The 20,573-nt window shown below is 40.5% G+C and overlaps 1 protein-coding gene across 5 annotated transcripts; it reads right to left on the bottom strand.

The window, feature by feature from the left end:
• Positions 1-225: 225 nt before the first annotated feature.
• On the bottom strand, positions 226-16,008 carry hic1 (hypermethylated in cancer 1). 5 transcript variants are annotated; one of them, XM_034197913.1, is made up of 2 exons: positions 15,812-16,008; positions 226-9,222 (listed from the first exon to the last, which is right to left on the bottom strand). In XM_034197913.1, exons 1-2 carry the CDS (start codon positions 15,869-15,871, stop codon positions 7,006-7,008), a joined length of 2,277 nt encoding a protein of 758 aa, XP_034053804.1. In that variant the 5' UTR covers positions 15,872-16,008; the 3' UTR covers positions 226-7,005. The 5 variants fall into 5 exon arrangements, with proteins under 5 accessions (XP_034053804.1, XP_034053809.1, XP_034053808.1 ...); XM_034197918.1 differs by having other exon boundaries at positions 226-9,206; positions 15,812-16,003; XM_034197917.1 differs by lacking the exon at positions 15,812-16,008 and adding an exon at positions 15,589-15,660 and having other exon boundaries at positions 226-9,206.
• Positions 16,009-20,573: the final 4,565 nt, after the last annotated feature.

Here is a 20,573-nt window from a genome sequence, read left to right as displayed (position 1 = left end):
TGGTTTAATATAAAATGCTTAAGGTGGAAGATTTGAGGAAATTGGGTAAGTATAGTTAATTAAATTCAAGTAAATATAAATCATATCTAGGAAATTGGTAAACGGAATGTTTTCCAACTGAATTATGATGACTATTTAAATTAATATTCATGCATAATTATTTCTATTTTAATTAGAAGTGAAAACACAGTACATTCATTGAAAAATGACACATTTCCTCATGTAATCCGTTATGCAATTTACTTTATTGCCAAGTTGATTTTGAGTATAGTAACAAACAAAACAAACATGACATTTTTCACATTGGCTTTTAAAAAAATAAAAGCCTTATCGACATGATTTTATCAAGACACCATAATTAAATGAAATTATTATAAAAACCCACAATTGACATTTACACAAAAATTAACTATAAAACATTTTGACATGCAATAAATACATTCATTTCACTAAAGCAAAGTAAGATCAATATTGACAATGAAATGTAGAAAATGCAGAAATACTGTTTGGTTTTATGTATTGCTTTAAATAGTTTGTATGGTGTATTTAATCACACAAAATGAACCACTGAACATTATTGATGCTTTTTGGACGTGTGCTTTATGCCTGCTGAAATAAGATTCTGTGTTCCACTGAAAAATCTCATTTCCATTGTACATTTGTGATGTATTTTCTATCCGCAGATACCACTGTCTGCGTGGCAGTCTGTTACTGCTGAACTTCCTAATCCCTGAACCACAACCAGTCGAGTACAACAACCCCCGAAACATAACAGTGATCTTCATTAGATCATAATCCATCATTTCAACACGTAACCTTTTTCCAAAACCAAAATAAAAGTGTGTGTGTGTGTGTGTGTGTGTGTGTGTGTGTGTGTGTGTGTGTGTGTGTGTGTGTGTGTGTGTGTGTGTGTGTGTGTGTGTGTGTGTGTGTGTGTGTGTGTGTGTTTGTGTGTGTGGACCCTGAGGCTCTGTAACATTTTGGCACAGACTATAGTATGTGTTGGGTTGAAGCCGTCAGGGGAATCACCGTTTCTTTAATAATGACTTTTTATACTAGAAGCGACACTCTAAAAGGAGCAGGGAAACCAAATTAAATCTGACCTAATGTAGACCAGCAGCCTGCCATGCAGCTGTGTGTATGTGTGTGTGCATGCTAGATATACAATCAAATCTTCCCCTTGACCAGCTTCTAAATTCCTGTTTGTTTTGTCCCTTGTTTGTCTTTACATTTAAACTTCTGGAGCAGAAGTTGTAAAAGAAAATATTTGAGCCAAAGTCCACTGAGTCTGTCTTTGCATGTGTTCAAGATAGACACAGACATGGAGGTCCAAGTCTAACAGATGGAAGAGGACATAGGCAGCCAGAAGCCCCTTCCCTATTCGTCTACAAAGAGCCTTCTGTGGGTCGTGTGCTGATTGGGTGATAATTGTTAGGTCTGGAAAAAGGATGACATGACATGCACATTAACATTTAAAACCCTTGACAATGGCCCGAAGCAGTCAATAACGAAAAGGAAAAGAAAACTTAATTTCCTCACAAGACAATTTCCTTAAAGAGGGAAATGAAATAGAGTAAAAACAGAACAAAATGAGGGGGAAAAACGTTAGAAGAGCAACCAACTTTTCTTTGTTATTAACTCAACGTTATTATGACTATCAAGCACAAGCTATTTTCTCTCTGTTTCTGCTTCTTTTCTTCTCAACCTCTCTCCCTTACTTGTTCTCTCCATCTCAGTGCATGACTTGGCTGGTGCAGCCGAAGCCCGGCTCAATTGTGCAATTTCATACATGTTTACTTTACTGGCATCTTTCTGAGCATATTTTCCCTGAACATTTCCCCTCACATTATTCTGCATTTCCTCTATGATGATATGCTGTCTTTAATCTCCCTTTTGTAAGCCGTTTCTTGGCTAGAGGTTCAGAATACAACAACGATTTCAGGCTCTTTTTATTTGGCCCATCATCTGCTGTATTTTAACACATGCCACAAAGTTCATTTTGGAAATTGATCAGGGCCTAAAGAAAAAGAGAGTAGCTCTTCATGTAAACATTTAGACAACTGTCTTCTTCAGCATGAAAAACAGCTGGAAGAAAGTGGATCATGGAGGAGGAAGGGGTCAGCGGTTTGTGTTGAGTGTAAGAAGAGAGAAGGGACAGGGAGAGGTGAGGAGGAGAGCGGTGCCTCGAGGTAACAAGGGCGGTGAACAAGTGTGGCCAAGCTCTGCACTGGAGGGAGGAAGAGGAGGAAAGCAAAGTGCCAGAAGAAAGGCAATTGTGGGACTTCTAGGGGATCACAAGAGTAATAAAAAATCACAATACAATGATTTTTCCAGAAAAGTGCAGTTTGGGGAAATAAATCTAAAGCAGCTGCTTGTAACAAAGACTCTTGAAAGTGTCAAAGCTCTCTCTTGCGCTACACCCTGCTCTACTGTGGGAAAGGCGTTCAGACATGTAGATGGACAGGTGCACTACGTGGACACACGCAGCTACGCACTTACACACACATGCGTAAGTTATACACATAGCAAGTTATTGCGGAATAATCAATGCTTGTTATCCTGAAGGCACATGTTTTTGGTTTCAACATCAATATACAGCTTGATTATTGATATTATTTGGCTCTAGCTTACATTTATACATGAGTCCTCATAAAAAGAAATATGTACACTGGACAATAGTGGCATGTGTGAACTGTGCTCTGAAGATTAGCCATATATATAATGGCTTTCAATAAAAGGCAAAAGTGGTCAGAAGCTTAGCTCTACAGTGCAACCCGTGGAAACTACAAAGATTGATGCTGAGTTTTGATTTGAGCATCTGCGATGTCTGCTATGTGCCTCAGCCCTTTTGGCAGATATTATAAAATACAGTAAATGTCAAATGGCGGTATGATTGCAGATCAGGACTTTTCATCCTGTCTGACTCACATAGGTGACCTCGGCCCGCTTGCTGCTAGAAAGCTTAAAGGCACACTTTGCATTTAGCATTAAACCTTAAACCGTTTTTGGTCTTTACAGGGCCACTAGAAATCATGCAGACATTTGTTTACTGTTGTATTGTTAGTATCATAACATTTAAGGGGCTGGGATGGTTGCCTTAATATTACAATAAAATTATCAACCCACATGTCATAGTTGGTGGTTTGTCTTTTACACGCATTTGTATTTGCATTCATTTATTTTTATTATATCAATTGACATAACAAATCAATTGTTTTAAATGCATAATTATATTACTTTCAAAACATCTTCATCTCATTTTAGTGGCAAAGAGCAGTTTTGATGTGTCATCTAAATAACATTAACAAAGGCTTATGGCATTAAAACCCAAGGGGTGAGTGGCTACATGAGTAAATTGAAACAAGACTTTTGTAATTGCTGTAATTACTAATTGAATCAACCACAGAGCAATACAATTACTTCTAGTTTTTTTTTAATCTGATTTACAACCCAGTTGTTTTGCCTTACATTTTCCCTTGAATATTCCAGCCCCAATAAAAAATGTTATCGACATATAATGGAAAATATATTGTAAGGAATTTATGTGCACAGAATTATGCCAAACTATTTTATCCACGACATCCTCAAAGTGTAACAAAATGTCTGAATGGCTTCCTCGCTGCGCAGCCCTTAAAAGAACACAATGTTGTATCACCGTGATACTGAGCAGAGGTCTATTCCCAAAGAGCAGAAAGGGAAGGAAAAGAGAAGATACAGTCTTCTTGTTTTCTGAATGGAGAGTTTTAGAAGTACGAACAGGCTTTCATACTGAGACAATGGCTCGCGTCCACCCTGCTGCGCTCTCCCTGCTCCTCTCCCGCCCCATTCTCCGTCTCTCTATCTGCCTCTGAGCAGAAACACACGGCACATCCTCCTCAGCACAACACGCCAGCCAAAAGTTCACTTCCTGCTCCTCAGCTTTTCTCCTTTACACCAACCCTATTCCCAGGACATGCATTAACAGACCTTCATACGCACCGATGGCATAGGGACATACAAACAGACAAGCAAACGCTTCCCCTTTCCATAGAAACATAGCCTACACCTCTGTCTGTCGTACACGTAAATGCAATTAAGCAAATTTCAAACCTTGCCCGTCCTACAAGAAATGTTCAGCCATTATCTCGCTCTTCCCTCCTGCACAGATTTGGAGTGACAGTGGAAACACATTGTGTTATTTTAATGGTGTAAGGCAGGGAGAAGGAGGAGACAGATTTCCATTTAAGCTAGTGAATGAGAAAGACTGAAGGGACTGAAATTCCCACGACAGACATCCGCCTCTTTCTAAATGTTTCACACGTTTGCACATGCTTGTGAAGCAAGTTCTCATTTTTAATAATGTTTCATTAAAGCTCTACATTCTGGTTTTAGGTACAGAGCCAAACAAAAGAGTCCCAAAACTTGAAGGATCATAGAAAACAAGCTGGCTTCCTGTTTGTTTTTGTACATGTATAACCTCAGTCTCACTCATCATTGACTGTTCACTAACCTCTGGAGGAAAGGGGTCACATAATGTGGCGAGTGTTCATACCCGCCCTGTAAAATAACTGCTCGGAGGAATTACTGAGAATACATCTCTATTTGATACTTTTCAAAACACTTATCACATATACTTGTGTGTGTGGTTAAAAACAAAGACAAATACCACCTTGCTCTCTTAAGTGTGGTTCAGAAAATCACAAAGTTAAACAAACTGCCAAACTGACTTTGCCTTATGTTATTACAATGGAATTGGTCAGATCGACACAAGCCTCTTTGAGGAAACACAATAGAAAATGTATACCGCATAGTAAAAATAAAAACAAAAAATGGTTAATATCACATGTTATCTCCCCATCATAAAACTGTAACGAGAAATGTATAAACACAGAAATAACCACAGGTTTAACACAGGACAACTGCCCTGTTAATAAGGAAAAAAAGGGTGTGTGCACGTGTGCGTGTGTGTGTGTTAACATTGTAATTTGAAAGTTTAGAAAAGCTTTGCGTCCCCATGCTGGGTTCAGTCCTGAGGTAAGCACCAGTTTCACGTGCGCTGCTTTCAGCTCAAATCAAATAAAGAAAAGTAAGTGACAGAAAACCACATATTGATATGCTACAGAGAAGAAGCCCTTAAATTATAATTACATTTAAAAAAAAAAAAAAAAAATCCAAAGGTCAGGCAAATTGTCTCTGTTTTCTTTTGGCCTTTAAAATTCACCACGTCAATCACAGTGTATTTATGGCTTTAGTCTTCACATTCACCCACTGAGGTTGGCATTGGCACTATAGTGGTCAGACATGTCTAATCTAAATCAAGGAGTAGTACAAATGGAAAAAGAAAATGCCAGAATGTTCTTTGGAATAAACATGTTTTTTTATAAATGTGCCGGCAACCCACAACCTTTAAGTGCTTTTTGTTTTCAAGATGGAGTTATCGCTGGTCAGCCAATACTGAAATATGTATTAAAAAAAGACCAGCGTGGAGGAGGCGAGGCCTTTAGACATTAGCTGGGCTTAAATATGATGTTGATGAGTGGATCAGAGGGGCAACATGGCAGGCATGAAATGGGACATCATGCTGGCAAGCAGTGGGAATTGTCCAGGAGAAAGTGAGATTTCAAGGGGATTACTGAGGCACAGCAGCTGGGCTGTACTGTTCACCCGCTGGCTTCCAGGGAAGACCCACAAACCCATTCTTATGTTCGTATCACAGACAGATTAGCAGCTCGCTGTGTGAGTGTGGAAGAGGCGTGTGGTGAGCGGATCAGAACACTTTGAAGGCACAGGGCTGAGTGCAGCACTCACTTTGGCCTGTCAACAGTAGCTGGGCTCCCGGCCTCAGACTACAGAGAGTGGAGCAGCAATGCGACATGTGACTTGTGTCGCTACGCAGTTTGTCATCAGGCTGCTGTGAATGGAATAATTGCTTTTGGCAGTTAATGACAGATTTCAGTGCCGTTAATTTTGACCTGGTCACTACTTCTCTGCTTTGCTGCATCCATAATTGTAAATGTCAGAGGCAACACCCATGCTTAGTCTACACCATGAGATGCAGCTACACTCTTCTCAGGCATTTATGTGTCAGCAGTTGGGTATGTGCAATCATGTCCGAGTTATGAGATCACAGGGCTGAGCTTACTGCATCTCAACAACAACTGAAAGCTAAGGGATGTGAGGCAAAATACAAAGGAAGTTTTAGCTGTAGGCCGCTGAGTGTAAGGCTGATTAAGCTACCATTACTGTCACATAGTATGAGTCCTAATCCACAAAGATATGTGGGAGAGCGGGTTACTTTATAAAAAAGTGGAGAAAATAAAACTGATGAGACTTTACTAAAATGCTGAGGCAACTGCTCTTATCGTTCAGTCATTTCCTCGTGACTTTAGGGGCAGGAACATGATTTGGATAAGCTGGAGAGTGAAATACATAAATTGTCCAGTCGCCCCAAAAACAGAAGAAGAAAAAAAAAACATATATGCTCCCATTACTTTAAAGTCCACATGAGTTGGCTTATTCATTTGGTTCTGCTCAGGTCTGGACCAAAACACTGAATCTTGTCCTTATGTGCTTTTTACTTTTTTTTGTACACAGGTGATACTAAATATTACACAGGTTTAGGGTCATATTGCAACACTTCCTTGCAAAAGTTTCTCTTTGGATTTCATCATGATACAAAAATAAATATAACAATTTCATTTTGGTTTTCAAATTGTCACTTTGGCTCAATGACTGAAATGTTTGTTTGCATACACTGTACATAAATACTGTACTTCTTTGAATAAGTGTCTCTTGGTCACGGAATAGCACAGAGCTCCCTTATGAAGGAGGATTTTAAGATACATTAGATGCATAGAAAGGCACTTACAGTCTACACTTTTTGGTGTGCATGAGCAGACCAATTCCTCTCGGCCTGAGTCTGAGGTGCAGAGGAGATATGGAGTTGAGGTGAAAGGCTTTAGAATACTGCAATTGTGTGTGCACACAGACCTATTGGTGACTGCTGTTTATACAGGTCATGTGCTTTTAGCTGGGTGAGTAACGGTCAATGATGCGGCCATCAGAGAGGGAAGGGAGGAGGGGTTGGCCCATGACATCCATCTTGTCGAGGGGGATACCGAGGTGCTCTGCGGCCAGTTTGGACAGCGGGTAGAGGCTCTCCATGACCTTTGCATCAGCTACCAGTTGCTGCTGGGCTTGGATTAGGAGCTCATTGGCCTTCTCCTGCTTCAGGCCCAAATGCTCTGCTGCATATTTACTCAGTGGGTAGATGCCCTCAGCAAAGTCCAGCTTCAGTTTCCCATCTGTGGTCAGGCCCCCTGCACTCCCCCCGCTACTGTGCATCTTGCTGTGGCTGATGAGGTTGCGCTGCTGAGCAAACTTTCCTCCGCACACCTGACATGCGTAGGGCTTTTCCCCTGAGTGGATGCGCATGTGCTCGGTGAGGCGGTACTGGCGGGTGAAGCGCATGCCACAGGAGTCACAGGCAAAAGGTTTAAGGCCCAGGTGGCTACGCATGTGGCGCGTCATGGTGCCGCGCTGCGTAAACTTCTTCCCGCAGATGCTGCAAGGGTAAGGCCGGGTCAGCCAGTGGGTCTTTTCGTGCTGCCGCAAAGTGGCAGGATCTTTGTAGGACTTCTCACAGGAGGAACAGCGGTAGGGTCGCATCATTTCCCCGATCCCCCCTGAATTCAGCGCTTGGCTGGATTTGGACTCCAGGTGGGAGAGACTGTTGCTGCTGTTCAGGCCCCCATAACCGTTTGTATTACTGCTCATGTTTTTGGGGCCGTTATTGCCGTTTCCCATCTCCCCACCTGAGTTGCAGTACTGCTCTTCTTCCGTGTGTGTCTCCACGTGTGCATTGAGCTGCTCTGAGCTCGGGAAGCCTTTGTCACAGGGAATGCAGACGTACAGATTGTCCCCAAAGCTCTCTGGCTCATATGGCATATGGAACCTCCCCATTGGTCCAGAAGGCGAGGGGCGGCCTTCACTACTGCCCGTCTCCTCTGTGCCTGACCCGCTCTTATCGTCGACTCCTTCACTCTCCTCCCCGGCCTTGTGATGGTTATGATGCCGGTCTCCATTTTCGCCCCCTTCCTCTTCATCCTCATCCTCATCTTCATCTTCTGCTGTGTATGAAAGTGGCTCATGTTTCACCCAGCGGTAGATGTTGCCCATATCTCTGCCTGCTTCTCCGCCTTCTGTTGGGGTATCAGGGCTGGGGGGGCATGGGTAGCGATCCCGGCCCTGGTGGCGATGCAGGTGGGGGAGGTGGGGGCCCAGAGCCTGGTTGATATGGGGGAATGGTGGAGGAGTAAGAGAGCTTGCCTGGTCAGTTGAATCCATTTTTTCTGAGGGGAAAGCCCTTCCGTTTGTCCCTTGCATGGGACTGGTGCGACCGCTCAGGATCCCGTCTCGCTCCTCATCATTGTGAGAATTTGCCAAATGGGATTGAGAGGGTGTGTGCTGAGACTGGGAGTTGGGGCTCTTCTTGGAGAGATCAAGGCCATGGTTTGGGGAGCAGTTCCTTCCAGGGTGGGCTGAGCGCCCCAGCTGGGCAGGCAGAGCTGACTGCAGGGGCGGGAACACCTGAGAGCCTTGGATGGAGGTTGGAGCATACAGCTCCCCAGCATGAATGGCTATCCGATGGGGAACTAGCTCTTCTGGTGGTGATGCCCGCGTTGCATGGATATTCAAAATTCCTCCTGGAGGGCAGGACTGAATGACAGGAGTGGAAATCCTATACCTGCCACCACTCCCTAAACCCATACTGTTGGGGCCCATCTTTGGGTAAGGCAGAAATGCAGGCCCAGGCCGGGGAGGGTACTTGCCATTTCTTTTCAGCTTCTTTTTGCACAAAGCCACCAGGTCAAGCAGCTGGAGGTAGCTGGCTGCTGCCAACACAGCACCTAGATTGGGTTCAGTAGGAGAAGTGGGTTCTCCCTCACTAAGGCGGCCTGTGTAGATGTAGTCCAGAATGACCCTGAAGACCCCTGGACTCACCATCTCGTGGTCGAGGTTGATCAGATTGTCATGGACCACCAAAGATTTCAAGTAGAGGCTGCTGGCAGCCAGAATGTTCTTGTGAGCTCTGAAGAGGGCGTTCTGCACCACAATGATAACATCGCACAGGAAGCCTTTGGTTCGTTGGCTGTTGAGCTGCAGGAGGAGATCCCTAGCATGACTTGGAACATCCATGGCATCCAGCATCGTCTTCAGTCCGCCACCTGCAACAACAGATATCTGTAAAACATCATGTGGCAGTCAGCATTTCCAAACACAACAACTTTTTAATGTCATTTTCTTGATTAATTTGAATGATTATTGTTGCACTTTAGAAAATGTAATCTTTGGAAAATATTATGTACACATCAAATAACATACACTGAACAAAAATATAAACGCAACACTTTTGTTTTTGCTCCCATTTTTCATGAGATGAACTCAAAGATCTAAAACATTTTCTATATACACAAAATAACCATTTCTCTCAAATATTGTTCACAAATCAAATATTGTTCAAAAATCAGGTGTGCCTTAGGCTGGCCACAATAAAAGGCCACTCTGAAACGTGCAGTTTTGCTTTATTGGGGGGGTCCGAAAACCAGTCAGTATCTGGTGTGAGGGGTAGGGTTAGGGTTAGGGTAATGTTGTGAATTGAGTGGCCCATGGTGGTGGTGGGGTTATGGTATGGGCAGTCGTATGTAATGGACGACGAACACAGGCCACTCGATTCACAACATTACCCTAACCCTACCCCTACCCCTACCCCTCACACCAGATACTGCCTGGTTTTCGGACCCCCCCAGACCCCCCCAATAAAGCAAAAATGCACGTTTCAGAGTGGCCTTTTATTGTGGCCATTCTAAGGCACACCTGTGCAATAATCATGCTGTCTAATCAGCATCTTGATATTCCACACCTGTGAGGTGGGATGGATTATCTCGGCAAAGGAGAAGTGCTCACTAACTATACAGATTTTTGCAGATTTTTGAACAATATTTGAGAGAAATGGTTATTTTGTGTATATAGAAAATGTTTTAGATCTTTGAGTTTATCTCATAAAAAATGGGAGCAAAAACAAAAGTGTTGCGTTTATATTTTTGTTCAGTGTAATTACACATAACAAATATTGAGGTTTGAGTGCCAAAGGTTTTGATTGACATAAAAAAAACTAAAGTCATTAAGTCGATTATAGGAGCAAAATGTTCTTTTGCATACACATACATTTATGAGGATTAAAATAGAGGAATTCATTTATAACGTTTATTTTAAAAACACATCACTTAAGTAAATTGCATCTTTATGCACATTTATATTAATAATTTACAGTTTACATAGTGATGTTTAATTCATTAATTCCATGTGTTGGAACTTGCAGAGTGCAGAACTCATACAAGGGAAGTGCATACGAAGGCCACTTAGTAGAAGTGAACTTTTGCAAAAGGTGAACTGCTGCAATGGTTTTCTCATTATCAGAAATTCAAAAATATGCATTCACTTCCTCTGCAGCGAGCAAAAAGAAAGAAAGAACAAAATTGAGAGAACACCAGATAAATATTTTGTACTGTAGCTGGTTTGCTGAAAGTTTTCCAAAAGTGGTGCGCAGAGTTTTAAACAAAACAAGGGATGAATGTTTCACAAGTATGATGAACAGCAGGTATAAAACCTGTAGGGAACAGACACATCCAAAAAAAGATTGGTCTCTCGCTCCCCTTTCTGCCCAGTCATATAAGGAACACCGAGTGCATGGTATGTGAATCAACTTTACTTGGTTCAAAATGTTACATTGAGAAGGCCTCTAGGAGTCTACACACCCAATCATATACACTCTAATATCAACACTAATTGTTCCATCGAGTCTAAAATAAACTACATCAGCTGAATGCATGAGACACCGCACCGTGTATTGTTCAATCAGTGGCATCTGAGGATAGTTTACTTATGACATTACACGTCTCAAACTGTCCCTAAGGGCTTAGTCTCACTGATGGGAAACAAGCGACTAAATAAATATCATGTAATCCGTCTGATCATGGTCTTCCTGTCATCAGATCATTCTCTTCTTGTTTATTTCATTCAGTGTACACGCTAAATACAGAATAGGGAAGTAGGTATTTAAATTAAATAAACCTTGACGCATGAGTTAGTAACTGTTTCTGGAGAATACTGAACAAAAAAAAGGTACTTTCTCTTGCAATGCCCTTCTGATAAAACTGTACACGTCTTAAACCCAAGGTCACTTCTTAGTACAATTCCCCTCTCTTTTCTTAAATTCATGTTAAGCGTTAGTCCTATAACATAAGAAGAAAAAGTGATCCTTGATAAACCAGTTATTAAAATGAAAGAAAAAAATATGAATATATTTTTTCTTAAATCTAAACATCTAAATCCATGACTTCAAAAGAGTTTCTTATCTATTATTTTTTTTAACAATAAAAGGCTATTAATAAAAGGCGAGTAAGACAGGTTTAGGTGGGTTTACGCTCCATCATGTTCCCAGTTGTCATCTAAAGTGTTTCCACTTCTGGTTTCTGTCTGGCTTTGATTACTCAACGGTCATATTTTACTATAAATTTCAGCGTCGGTCAGATCAAACATGTTTACAAGTGAGGGTGATATGAGGAATAGGCTAAGAACTTTCAAGAGCGTGCTGAACTTTTGCAGTCGCCATTGCACTAAGGGGTGTTTAGCTTACTGTTGCTGGTTATTCTGCGTGGTGACACTTTGTGTACTAACACACACACAATCAGTGTACACTCGTATCTATGCGGTCTACAGCGCCATATCATGCGACACAGATCTATTGCATCATAAAGCAGATCAGAAAAATTAGGCCTTCTTACACATTTCTCTATTAAAGAGTATAAGACATTTAAATACACATTTCATATATCCACATTTTTAAGACCTTTTTATGACACAGGGAAGGTCTCATGCACCGAGCAACATGTCTGTGCGCCTGCAATGTGCATAGAAAAAAAATATTTTCGTTAATGTCTTGTGATAACAACAGTCAGGGTTTCTGTGGGTTTCCCATCAAGACAATAAGAGTCTCTTTTCTGTCATTATGATCAGAGTCTTTTGAGAAGATAATATGTGCTTTTTTTATTTCTGAGCTCACTGTTTGATGTAGCTTACTGACAGAAAAGTGAAAGATCAGAGTAACACATGTTGTATAAAACTCTTGATCTTTAGGACAAGAGTAAGCTCACAGCATCCTGTTCGGAAGCCATCTGATTGCAATGATATATAAGTCAGAAAAGCATCTCAGGACAAGCAATGTTCTTGGAAACACAAATTAAAATCATAAACTACAGGTTGTTTGTTAAACAGGCTAAACTGAATCATTTTTCTAGGTTGCACATTACTTGAATCCTTATGAGCTGTTTCCATCTGATAATGACCCATGCTAAGGAAACTTACATGATGGGGATGTCATTTATGACGATGAGGTTATTCAGTTTTTTGCATTAGATTCATATTTATTGTACCTGTGTTTTGTCTGTTATGTCACTTGTGTGGTTTTGAGTGAACGAGACTAAACGTACTATACCTCTACATGCAGCTTCAGTGCATAAACACTCCAGACATCTGCTTAAAACATTGTTTTGACACTTTATTGTCTTTCAATATAATTGCTGACTGCATGCTCATCGCCTTATATTACAACCCTGCATTTAATCCTGTTCATATACCGTTCACATTCATTTTATGAAGAAACACAGCATTACAAGATCAGTTTAATTTGTTTTAAAGATGTTAACTGTCTTATTTACTTTAATTAATTAAATTAGTCATTCACAAGAGGCAAACATGCAGGCAAATTGAAGGAGTTAAAAGTTAGACAAACAGCATGATGGGTAAATAAATTGAGTATTAGTCAGGTTAGCAAATATCACGGATAATTAAAGCAAATTTTAGGCAAATCCAAAAAATAAAAATAAAATTATAAAACAGTCGGAAGCATGACAGTGTCCTATCCCTGATCGGAACTTAGTCGTTTTTTTAAGCAACAGGTCACGTATAATCATATTAATGACATTTAGGTAGGGAATTAACGGGATACATTGCACGTTTTTTGGATTAACAACCATTTGATGACGTGCAGGTTTTACATCAGATAATTCCATTTTAATTCACTTGTTTTGAATTTATAATTGTTAAAAGTAGGCTACATTATAATGACGGTAGCCTAGGTTATGCACGTGTTTTCGCCTGCGGAGAAGATTTCATTGCCTCACATCTGAGTACCTTACGTCCCGTTTTGCAAGCAAAGCATTAAATTGTCTGCTGACTGTGTGTCGCAGAGAGGACTCGTCTTCTAATCTGTTTGACTCTTTAGTCATATTGTACACAGTCAACAGAATCACGGGTGCATCCATCTCTCTGAGCTGCAGCGCCTCATTCTTCAAACCTCCACTGTATCTGCGAGTCTTAAATCACCTCAGAAACAGACCTGTTTTCAGCTCATTGTATTTCAAGGTGCATCAGACAGCTGCTGTCAACATCACTGAGCAGCTTCTCTCTAATACGCGTATTAACATCTCGGCTTTTACAAAATAAACCAGAAAACAAAAGTGTTCACATCATATCATTTGGTGCGTGTTTCGCCTGATCTCAGTGGTAACATTATTACACAGTGATTGGCCTGTTTTCATTTCGACATTGATGCATAATTATGATTTCACTGTTGCTTCCTTTTTAAATGTATTATTGGGATAACCGAATAAGCTGAATTTCCCTTTAAACACTCGTCGATGTTCCCTTTAACTTTGCATTCAAGCTGAGTTCAAAACTAAAAAGCATTTCATTTGTTTAAAAAAAAGAAAAATCAGTTTTTATTTCAATGACACAGACTTCTGTTAGTTTGGAGTCTATTCGAAACTTTTTGCATAATGTTTTCAGATTTCTGAGACACGATGTGATCTATGTGACTTATCCGGAATGATTTTACACATTTACTGACTTTAAAAAAAAATGATATGGATACTTTATAATTTGAAGAAAGAATTGCTCGTTTCCCAACCGGCTCAAATAAAATGAAAGTAAAAAAAGGAGTAGCATGGCCTTACTTGTCGTTATCACAATTATTAACCATGCACTGAAATAAAAAGCAGATACTGCATTGTTTAAAATACTCGTATTGTACAACGTTTACATAAGAAACACATATCTTCGCTGCCAGCATGCGGTCCACAGTTTTATGAATACAATCCTAAATGTCCTTTAGCCCCTTTCTTGTTTGGGTGCCTGCGTGTGTGCATCGTATCTGTTCTTACCTGCATGCCCGATGTCTTCTGCCATCCGATCTAAGTCTCCCTTAATGATCATCTCAGCAGTCTCTAGGAGTCATATCTGACGTTTCAGCTTGAACTGCCAGCCTCCAAAAAACCATGCCAGTTTTCCGAGCGCGTCTGCCAGCTCTTTTTTTATGATTATTAATTGATATGAATTTCTTGTCGCTCCTTAGGTCCGTCCTCCCACCCACTTTCCTCCCTCTCCCTCTTTCTGTGTGTCTCTGCTGCCCCTCCTCTCCCCTCTTTCTCACCCCCTCCTATAAAAATACGTGCTTATACCAGCATCAGTTTCCTCCTTTTTTTGCTAGTAATTTCCTTAGCTATTTTTGAGTCGGAGCAATAACGCGCACCGGGATGATAATGGAGCCTCTATGCGCCTTAAGTGTTTTAGCGCCCCGTGTGATGTCAGTCTATAATAAAACTTAAAGGTAAAATCGAGGGCAGGAACTTTAAGTGACCCCGACTTGAACTTCTCAACACATCGTCTTAAAGAGACAGGCAGCCATTGTGTATGTTGCATTTATGATCAGTCAGCGCACTCCAACTTTGGAAATACGTTTAACGCTGTGATTTTACTGATTACACCAAGATGTGTTAAATGTTTTCATGTCAAAGACAGTCTTTTATTTTTATCTGACGCTAACCAAATTCAGTTCGTGTTTGCTTTTTTGGGTGTCATTTGGGAAGGAGGGGGTTACAATGTAAGCAGGCATTCTTTAATTGTACACCTTTTACTTATAGGTTAAATCAATAAAGTTATTCAATCAAGTTGTCTCCCTCCCTGAAGACCTCCCCTGAGAAGATAAGGAGCTTTTAAATAGCCCCCCTGGCTTCACTAAAAGAGCACAATTATTTAAAAGGGGGTTTGATAAACCACTTGAACATTTTAAAACACACACACACACTCTCTCTCTCTCTCTCTCTCTCTCTATCTCTATCTCTCAGGTAAACCATAGAGGGTAAACACCTGCTATGACAGAACTGGACATGCTTATTGCAGTGGACAACATATCTGACAGTTTTCTCTCGAAATATTCTGATTGATAGATAATAAAAACGCAGCTGTTTTCCAAATGATTCCCAATGTTCTTTACAAGTATTTTCAATGTTCTGAAGTTAAGCCATACTGTATGTCATCGTGTGCAGTGTCAAAATAAAATATTAAAACATTTTATATTAAATGTATAGGTTGCTACAATATTTTTTTTAATATATGTACACATATATGACACATATAAGGCTAAAAGTTATCTTCAAATGACATCGAGCGTCTTTGATGGTTTAATGTAGATTAAGAACTGAAAAATACTCATTTATATTGAAGCCGAAGTGACTGTAAGATGATCTTTAGGCCGGACGTGCCCATGATCCAGATGCTCAAGCTGTGTCTGTATACTGAAGGCTACATCAGGACCATCAAATCGAAACGAAAAGACATTTAGTCAAATCAACCATGGATAAACTCATATTAGTGCACTTAAAATCAGCTCAATGAAACAGTGTCACACGTCTGCATGAATGCCGTGTCTTACCTCGGACTCATGTCTGGTGCTCTGGCCGTGTGTCTGCTCTCCTTTTCGGCATTCCCTCATTAGGACCAACGAAGCTTTCCTTCAGTTCCGGCTCTCTCTCAAAAACTCTCTTCCGCGTTATTTTGGAGCCTTGTGTCTCCCGGTTTTCCACTTCTTTAACACTCTTCCCTTCACTGAGTATCTCACGTGTTAACAACACTATCTGACACTTCTCACTGTGTTGTGGTCCGCTCGGACCAAACTTGCCGGTGGAGAGTCCGCGCGCACAGCGACACCCAATGGCACGAGCCGGTCCCATCGGCCTCTCCATGGAGGACAGGCTGGGCCTTTTTGGGGGGGAAATTAAAAAGGTTCAGGGTGGAGGATGTATTGTGATATTTTACTTAAAGCAAAAGTTTTAAGTTTTGCATTTAAAAAGTACAAAAGCACCAAAAATACTTTGACAAACATTTTTTATATGATTTGATATGTTATTGCTATCATTGTTGTTGATGCATGTTTATATATCTTGTGTCTTTAATATTGTAATATTGGCCAAACTCGGTTGACTTTGACTTTTGTATACACTGCATGATTTAGTGATGGTGTTTTATGTGTAGAATTGTTAGTTGAAAGTAACTATTGCTGTCAGAGTTTGTTTTAATATTGTAGAGTTTGAGTGCAATTGATTTGAACACTTTTTTTTGTCGTAAACATCACTTAAGGCTAGATTATTTTTAGTTTATACGATAAAAATAATGAATCTGTGTACTGGGGCTAACTGGCTTAAGTGTCTCTAAAAAATACATTTGAATGATTTAATCTACTGTATCTGAACAGATCATGTCAAACAGGCCTGTGTGCTATTATCTCTTTAAGTCTTTCCATTGCCATGCTGATGTGTTTGAAAGACCGCAGATTGAAATTGATGAAACTACTTATTTCACAATTACTGTGGCCGTTAATACACAGCCAATGTGATCCATTTAAACACAAACCAGACTGAACCCTCTTTATTTTTTGTTTTGATCACAACAGCAGCTGACAATCTCGTAACGCATGCGTCTCTTCCTCCCGAAATGATCCAAGTTCAAGGTGCTGATGTTTCATTGAAGTGATGCGAGATACCCCAAGAGCCTGTCGCAGTGCAGTAAGGTATTGTCTTTCACTTCCATGTTCCCATGATGAACTGTTGATAACCTCCCAGAGAGAGGTAGGCAGAGCTGTGCAGAGAATAGATCTATCAAGGATGTGACAGCATGTTTCGATTCATAGTCCAAAATAGTTTTTTCCACTTAAGGAAACACATAGTGATGTCAGGTGGTTCTGTCTTTTATATCTTGCTTTTCTTTTTGTTTTTAAATTGTATAACTTTAAAAAGTATAATTATGGCTTGTTGTGTTATTCAACCCCTGCAGCCCTTTGCCAAAAAACTGCATTTCTGTGTTTATGTATCTGATCATTGTTATTATTGTTAGCCAGGTGTTTCTATCTCATTGGCTTCAAATATTAATGTATTTAACATTTTCTTTTAAAGAACCAGCAATGTGTTTAAATGGACGAAATGTTGTGTGAATTATTGCATTCAAGATGAATGCAAGCACAAGCAGACTGAACATTTCTGTTACAAAATGCATTATTTTAAGATGACAACTCATTACAGTCCAGCTAATCAGTAATATTTGTGAAATTCTTGGCATATTGGCGATGGCTGCAGTCTCTACATAACCAATAAATAACATGCAAAATTTGTGTAACAAAATGCCTTTATTCAAGTAAATATTTGTCACACAGCGTTCTGACTTCAGAGGGGTCAGGGGTCTATGCTTAGCTTTTGAGAACAAGAAATGTTCATAAACATTAGATACACTTGCCACAGGTTTTTCAGACCTCCATAACAACATGAAAGAAGGAGTTACAGCCAATAATTGTTGATCATTTTGATTGTCAGAACCAGACACTTTAACGTTTTGTCTGACAGCAAATCAGCTCATGGCTAGAATAGATAGGTACAGTATGAATGTTAGGTGTTTACAGTGACATGTAAACGGTTTTTCAAACTGTTTACTATTACTTTATTTAAGAAGAAGTGTGATACTTGAAAAAAACGAGTTAACTACTTAATTTAAGATTATGTGTGTGTCTCACAGCTGTTGTCTTCCCACACAAATGTTATCTCACAAATCAATCAATCCCCGGAGGCCTGCCTTTGTCATTAAACTTCAGCCTGTCCAAACACAATTTAACATACTGTAATGTGGAGTGTAGCAAACCTGAAACACTGAACTTCTAATGAACTGAAAAAGCCTCCAAGTTGCTGGTTGTAAGCAATGATACAATTAAAGCTGTGAGCTGAGCCCCAAACACAGCCCGGGGAGCCCATCCCAAAGACTGCACTTCCCCAAAAAGCAACCCTTGGTGAGGAACCAGAGCTGCAGATAAGGCAGGCCGGACAGCTAAATCCCTTTACAGTCTGCTGTCACCCTCTAAATCACACACCTTTCCCACCATTTCTCCAAGTGTGAGCCTTGCAGGTTTTACATGTGATATATATCTTGCAAGGGCTTTGTGGTTTGGATATGGAAACACAATAAGGAGGTGTATACTGAATGACTGTGGCCAACTTTTTCAAACATCTGTGTGCAGATATGCTGCAGGGTCACCATGTCTCCAAGGCCCAAACCACCTCGTTCCAATTTAGGTTATGAGTGAAGACTATTGCAATGGCCTTATTACTGCTGCATTCTGCCCGCCAGCACAGGGACAGAGCGAGGCTGGACAATAGACAGGACAGTCTGAATGTAAATCCAACACCTCGAAACAGACCATCGGACTGTAATGTCCAACACTTTGTTAAACTCCTCACTCAAGACCTTTTGCTCCCTCTTCTTTCTCTCCTTTTCATAAATCATCTTTCTTTGTTTCTTTCTTTCCAGTGGACATGGCCACACATATCTCCAGATGCTGGCTGTGACCACCCCACCATACCAGACACACCCCCTCCAGCTTAAGACTCCCTCCACCACCAAAAATTGAACGGTAGGCTCAACATTTACACACAGACCTCTCTTAATTCATTGTAATGAGCAGGTTTGCGACAGCTTTAGAGGACAGGCGTGCAAGCCATGTCATTGGATGGAGCAGAGCTGTTTGGTCGCTATTCTAGTTCGCCCATCTGCTGGTGATGAGCAATTATCATGCCAAATCAGAAATACTCTATTTTAAAAACTGAAAAGTGTACATATGAAAAGTAAGCTTTAAATCCTAAATTATTTCTGGTTTTGCGCACGCTCGTACCATGTCTGGTTTTATTCCCTCAATGTGATGCTATAAATACATCTTACCCTCAGCAGGGTGGTGGTTTGTTTCTAGTTCCTGTGTATGCAGTCATTTAAAGGTGGGGTAGGTAAGTTTGAGAAACCGGCTTGAGATACACTTTTTGTTATATTCCATGGAATGCTCTTAACATCCCGATAGCAATGAATATCTTAAGTGCTTTCACAAAAAATCCATAAAAAAATGTAGCCTGTCCTCCTACAAAAAACGACCATATAGGTCGATTGTTCAGCAGCTAAATACGACCCAGAGTCACGTTTTAAAGTGTAGCACCTCTAGTGGTCGTGTAAGAAACAACATGCTCCTGTCGATTGCAAACGCTCCGGAGGGTCGTTTATTCACAAATTACCCTCTGGAAAATCCTAAATTGTGGAATAGTTTGGCCATTAAAATGCTTTTTTATTAGATTTCTAGCGAGAAGTGTATATTGTACTTTTATAATCTACGTCCAGTGGATGTGTAGGATCTACAGTTTGATAGATATACGAAGATCATTTGAGGTCTCGCCAGGAGAACGTGTACTGTATATGAGGCAGCTTCCATTTAAAGTTAGCATGGGTGAAAACAGTATTTCCGGTCTCGAAGTTTTCATAATAAAACCGGAAGTATTCCCCACACTGTCAAATGATCTCCATTACTCATCCACTTAAAAACATCAGTTTATCCTTGTTAATTACACAATATTGATTGGTTTAAATTGTGTACAATGCTTTTGTGTTTTTAACCTTCGATTCGGAGAAACAAATAGTTTTTTCGGAGTTTAGACACTACAGAGTTTCCGAAGACACTACACTACCCAGAATCCCCAGCTATCGTTTGGGACTACAACATCCGCCTTGCTTTACAAACCCCGTGATTAGCCCTCAAGCTCTGTGATTGGATGTTGGAGTGGCAGTGCGACAAGGTTACGCCGAATGTCAAACAGCTCTTTGAAATGGAATGGAACCACGCCAGACTATCCAAAACTGGACTTGGACGGGTCCAGCCCAGCCCTCCCCCACAGAATTACACATGCTGGCTATTGTGTGTTTCGCAATATGTTCTATGGCACGTCTCTACTGGGAATTGTAGTTTTATAAGACGTTTTCGTATTTCCCACAATTAGAAGTTGCCAGTATTAAACTGTATACATCCCTGGAGGTTTAGGGGATACGAAACACATTGGTGTTATCAAATTTAAAACATATAATTAATACATGGGTGAAAATTGCTTGTGCCCATAATGGGTAGCATTAATATACCCACATGACAGCTAAGGTCAGAAGAGCTTTATTTAACAGCTGGTCTTATGTCTGTGACCCCTCCTGTTGTTAATTGATAAGCCTGAAACATGCACTTGTCAAGGTTCAGATGCACATTTAGCAAATATGGCAGTAGCCATCGATCATCTTAAGATAAGATACTTTATTGATCCCAATTTGGGAAATGTTTTTGTTACAGCAGCATG

The sequence above is a fragment of the Gymnodraco acuticeps genome, unplaced genomic scaffold (assembly GCF_902827175.1).
Source record: "Gymnodraco acuticeps unplaced genomic scaffold, fGymAcu1.1, whole genome shotgun sequence".
NCBI lineage: Eukaryota > Metazoa > Chordata > Actinopteri > Perciformes > Bathydraconidae > Gymnodraco > Gymnodraco acuticeps.
This window is presented reverse-complemented; position numbering and strand designations above follow the sequence as displayed.

Coding starts and splice junctions, on each gene's coding strand:
- hic1 (XM_034197913.1), bottom strand. CDS start 15,871: ATGAGGGAATGCCGAAAAGGAGAGCAGACACACGGCCAGAGCACCAGA. Junction 9,223..15,811: donor GCACCAGACATGAGTCCGAG/GTAAGACACGGC, acceptor GATGTTTTACAG/ATATCTGTTGTTGCAGGTGG.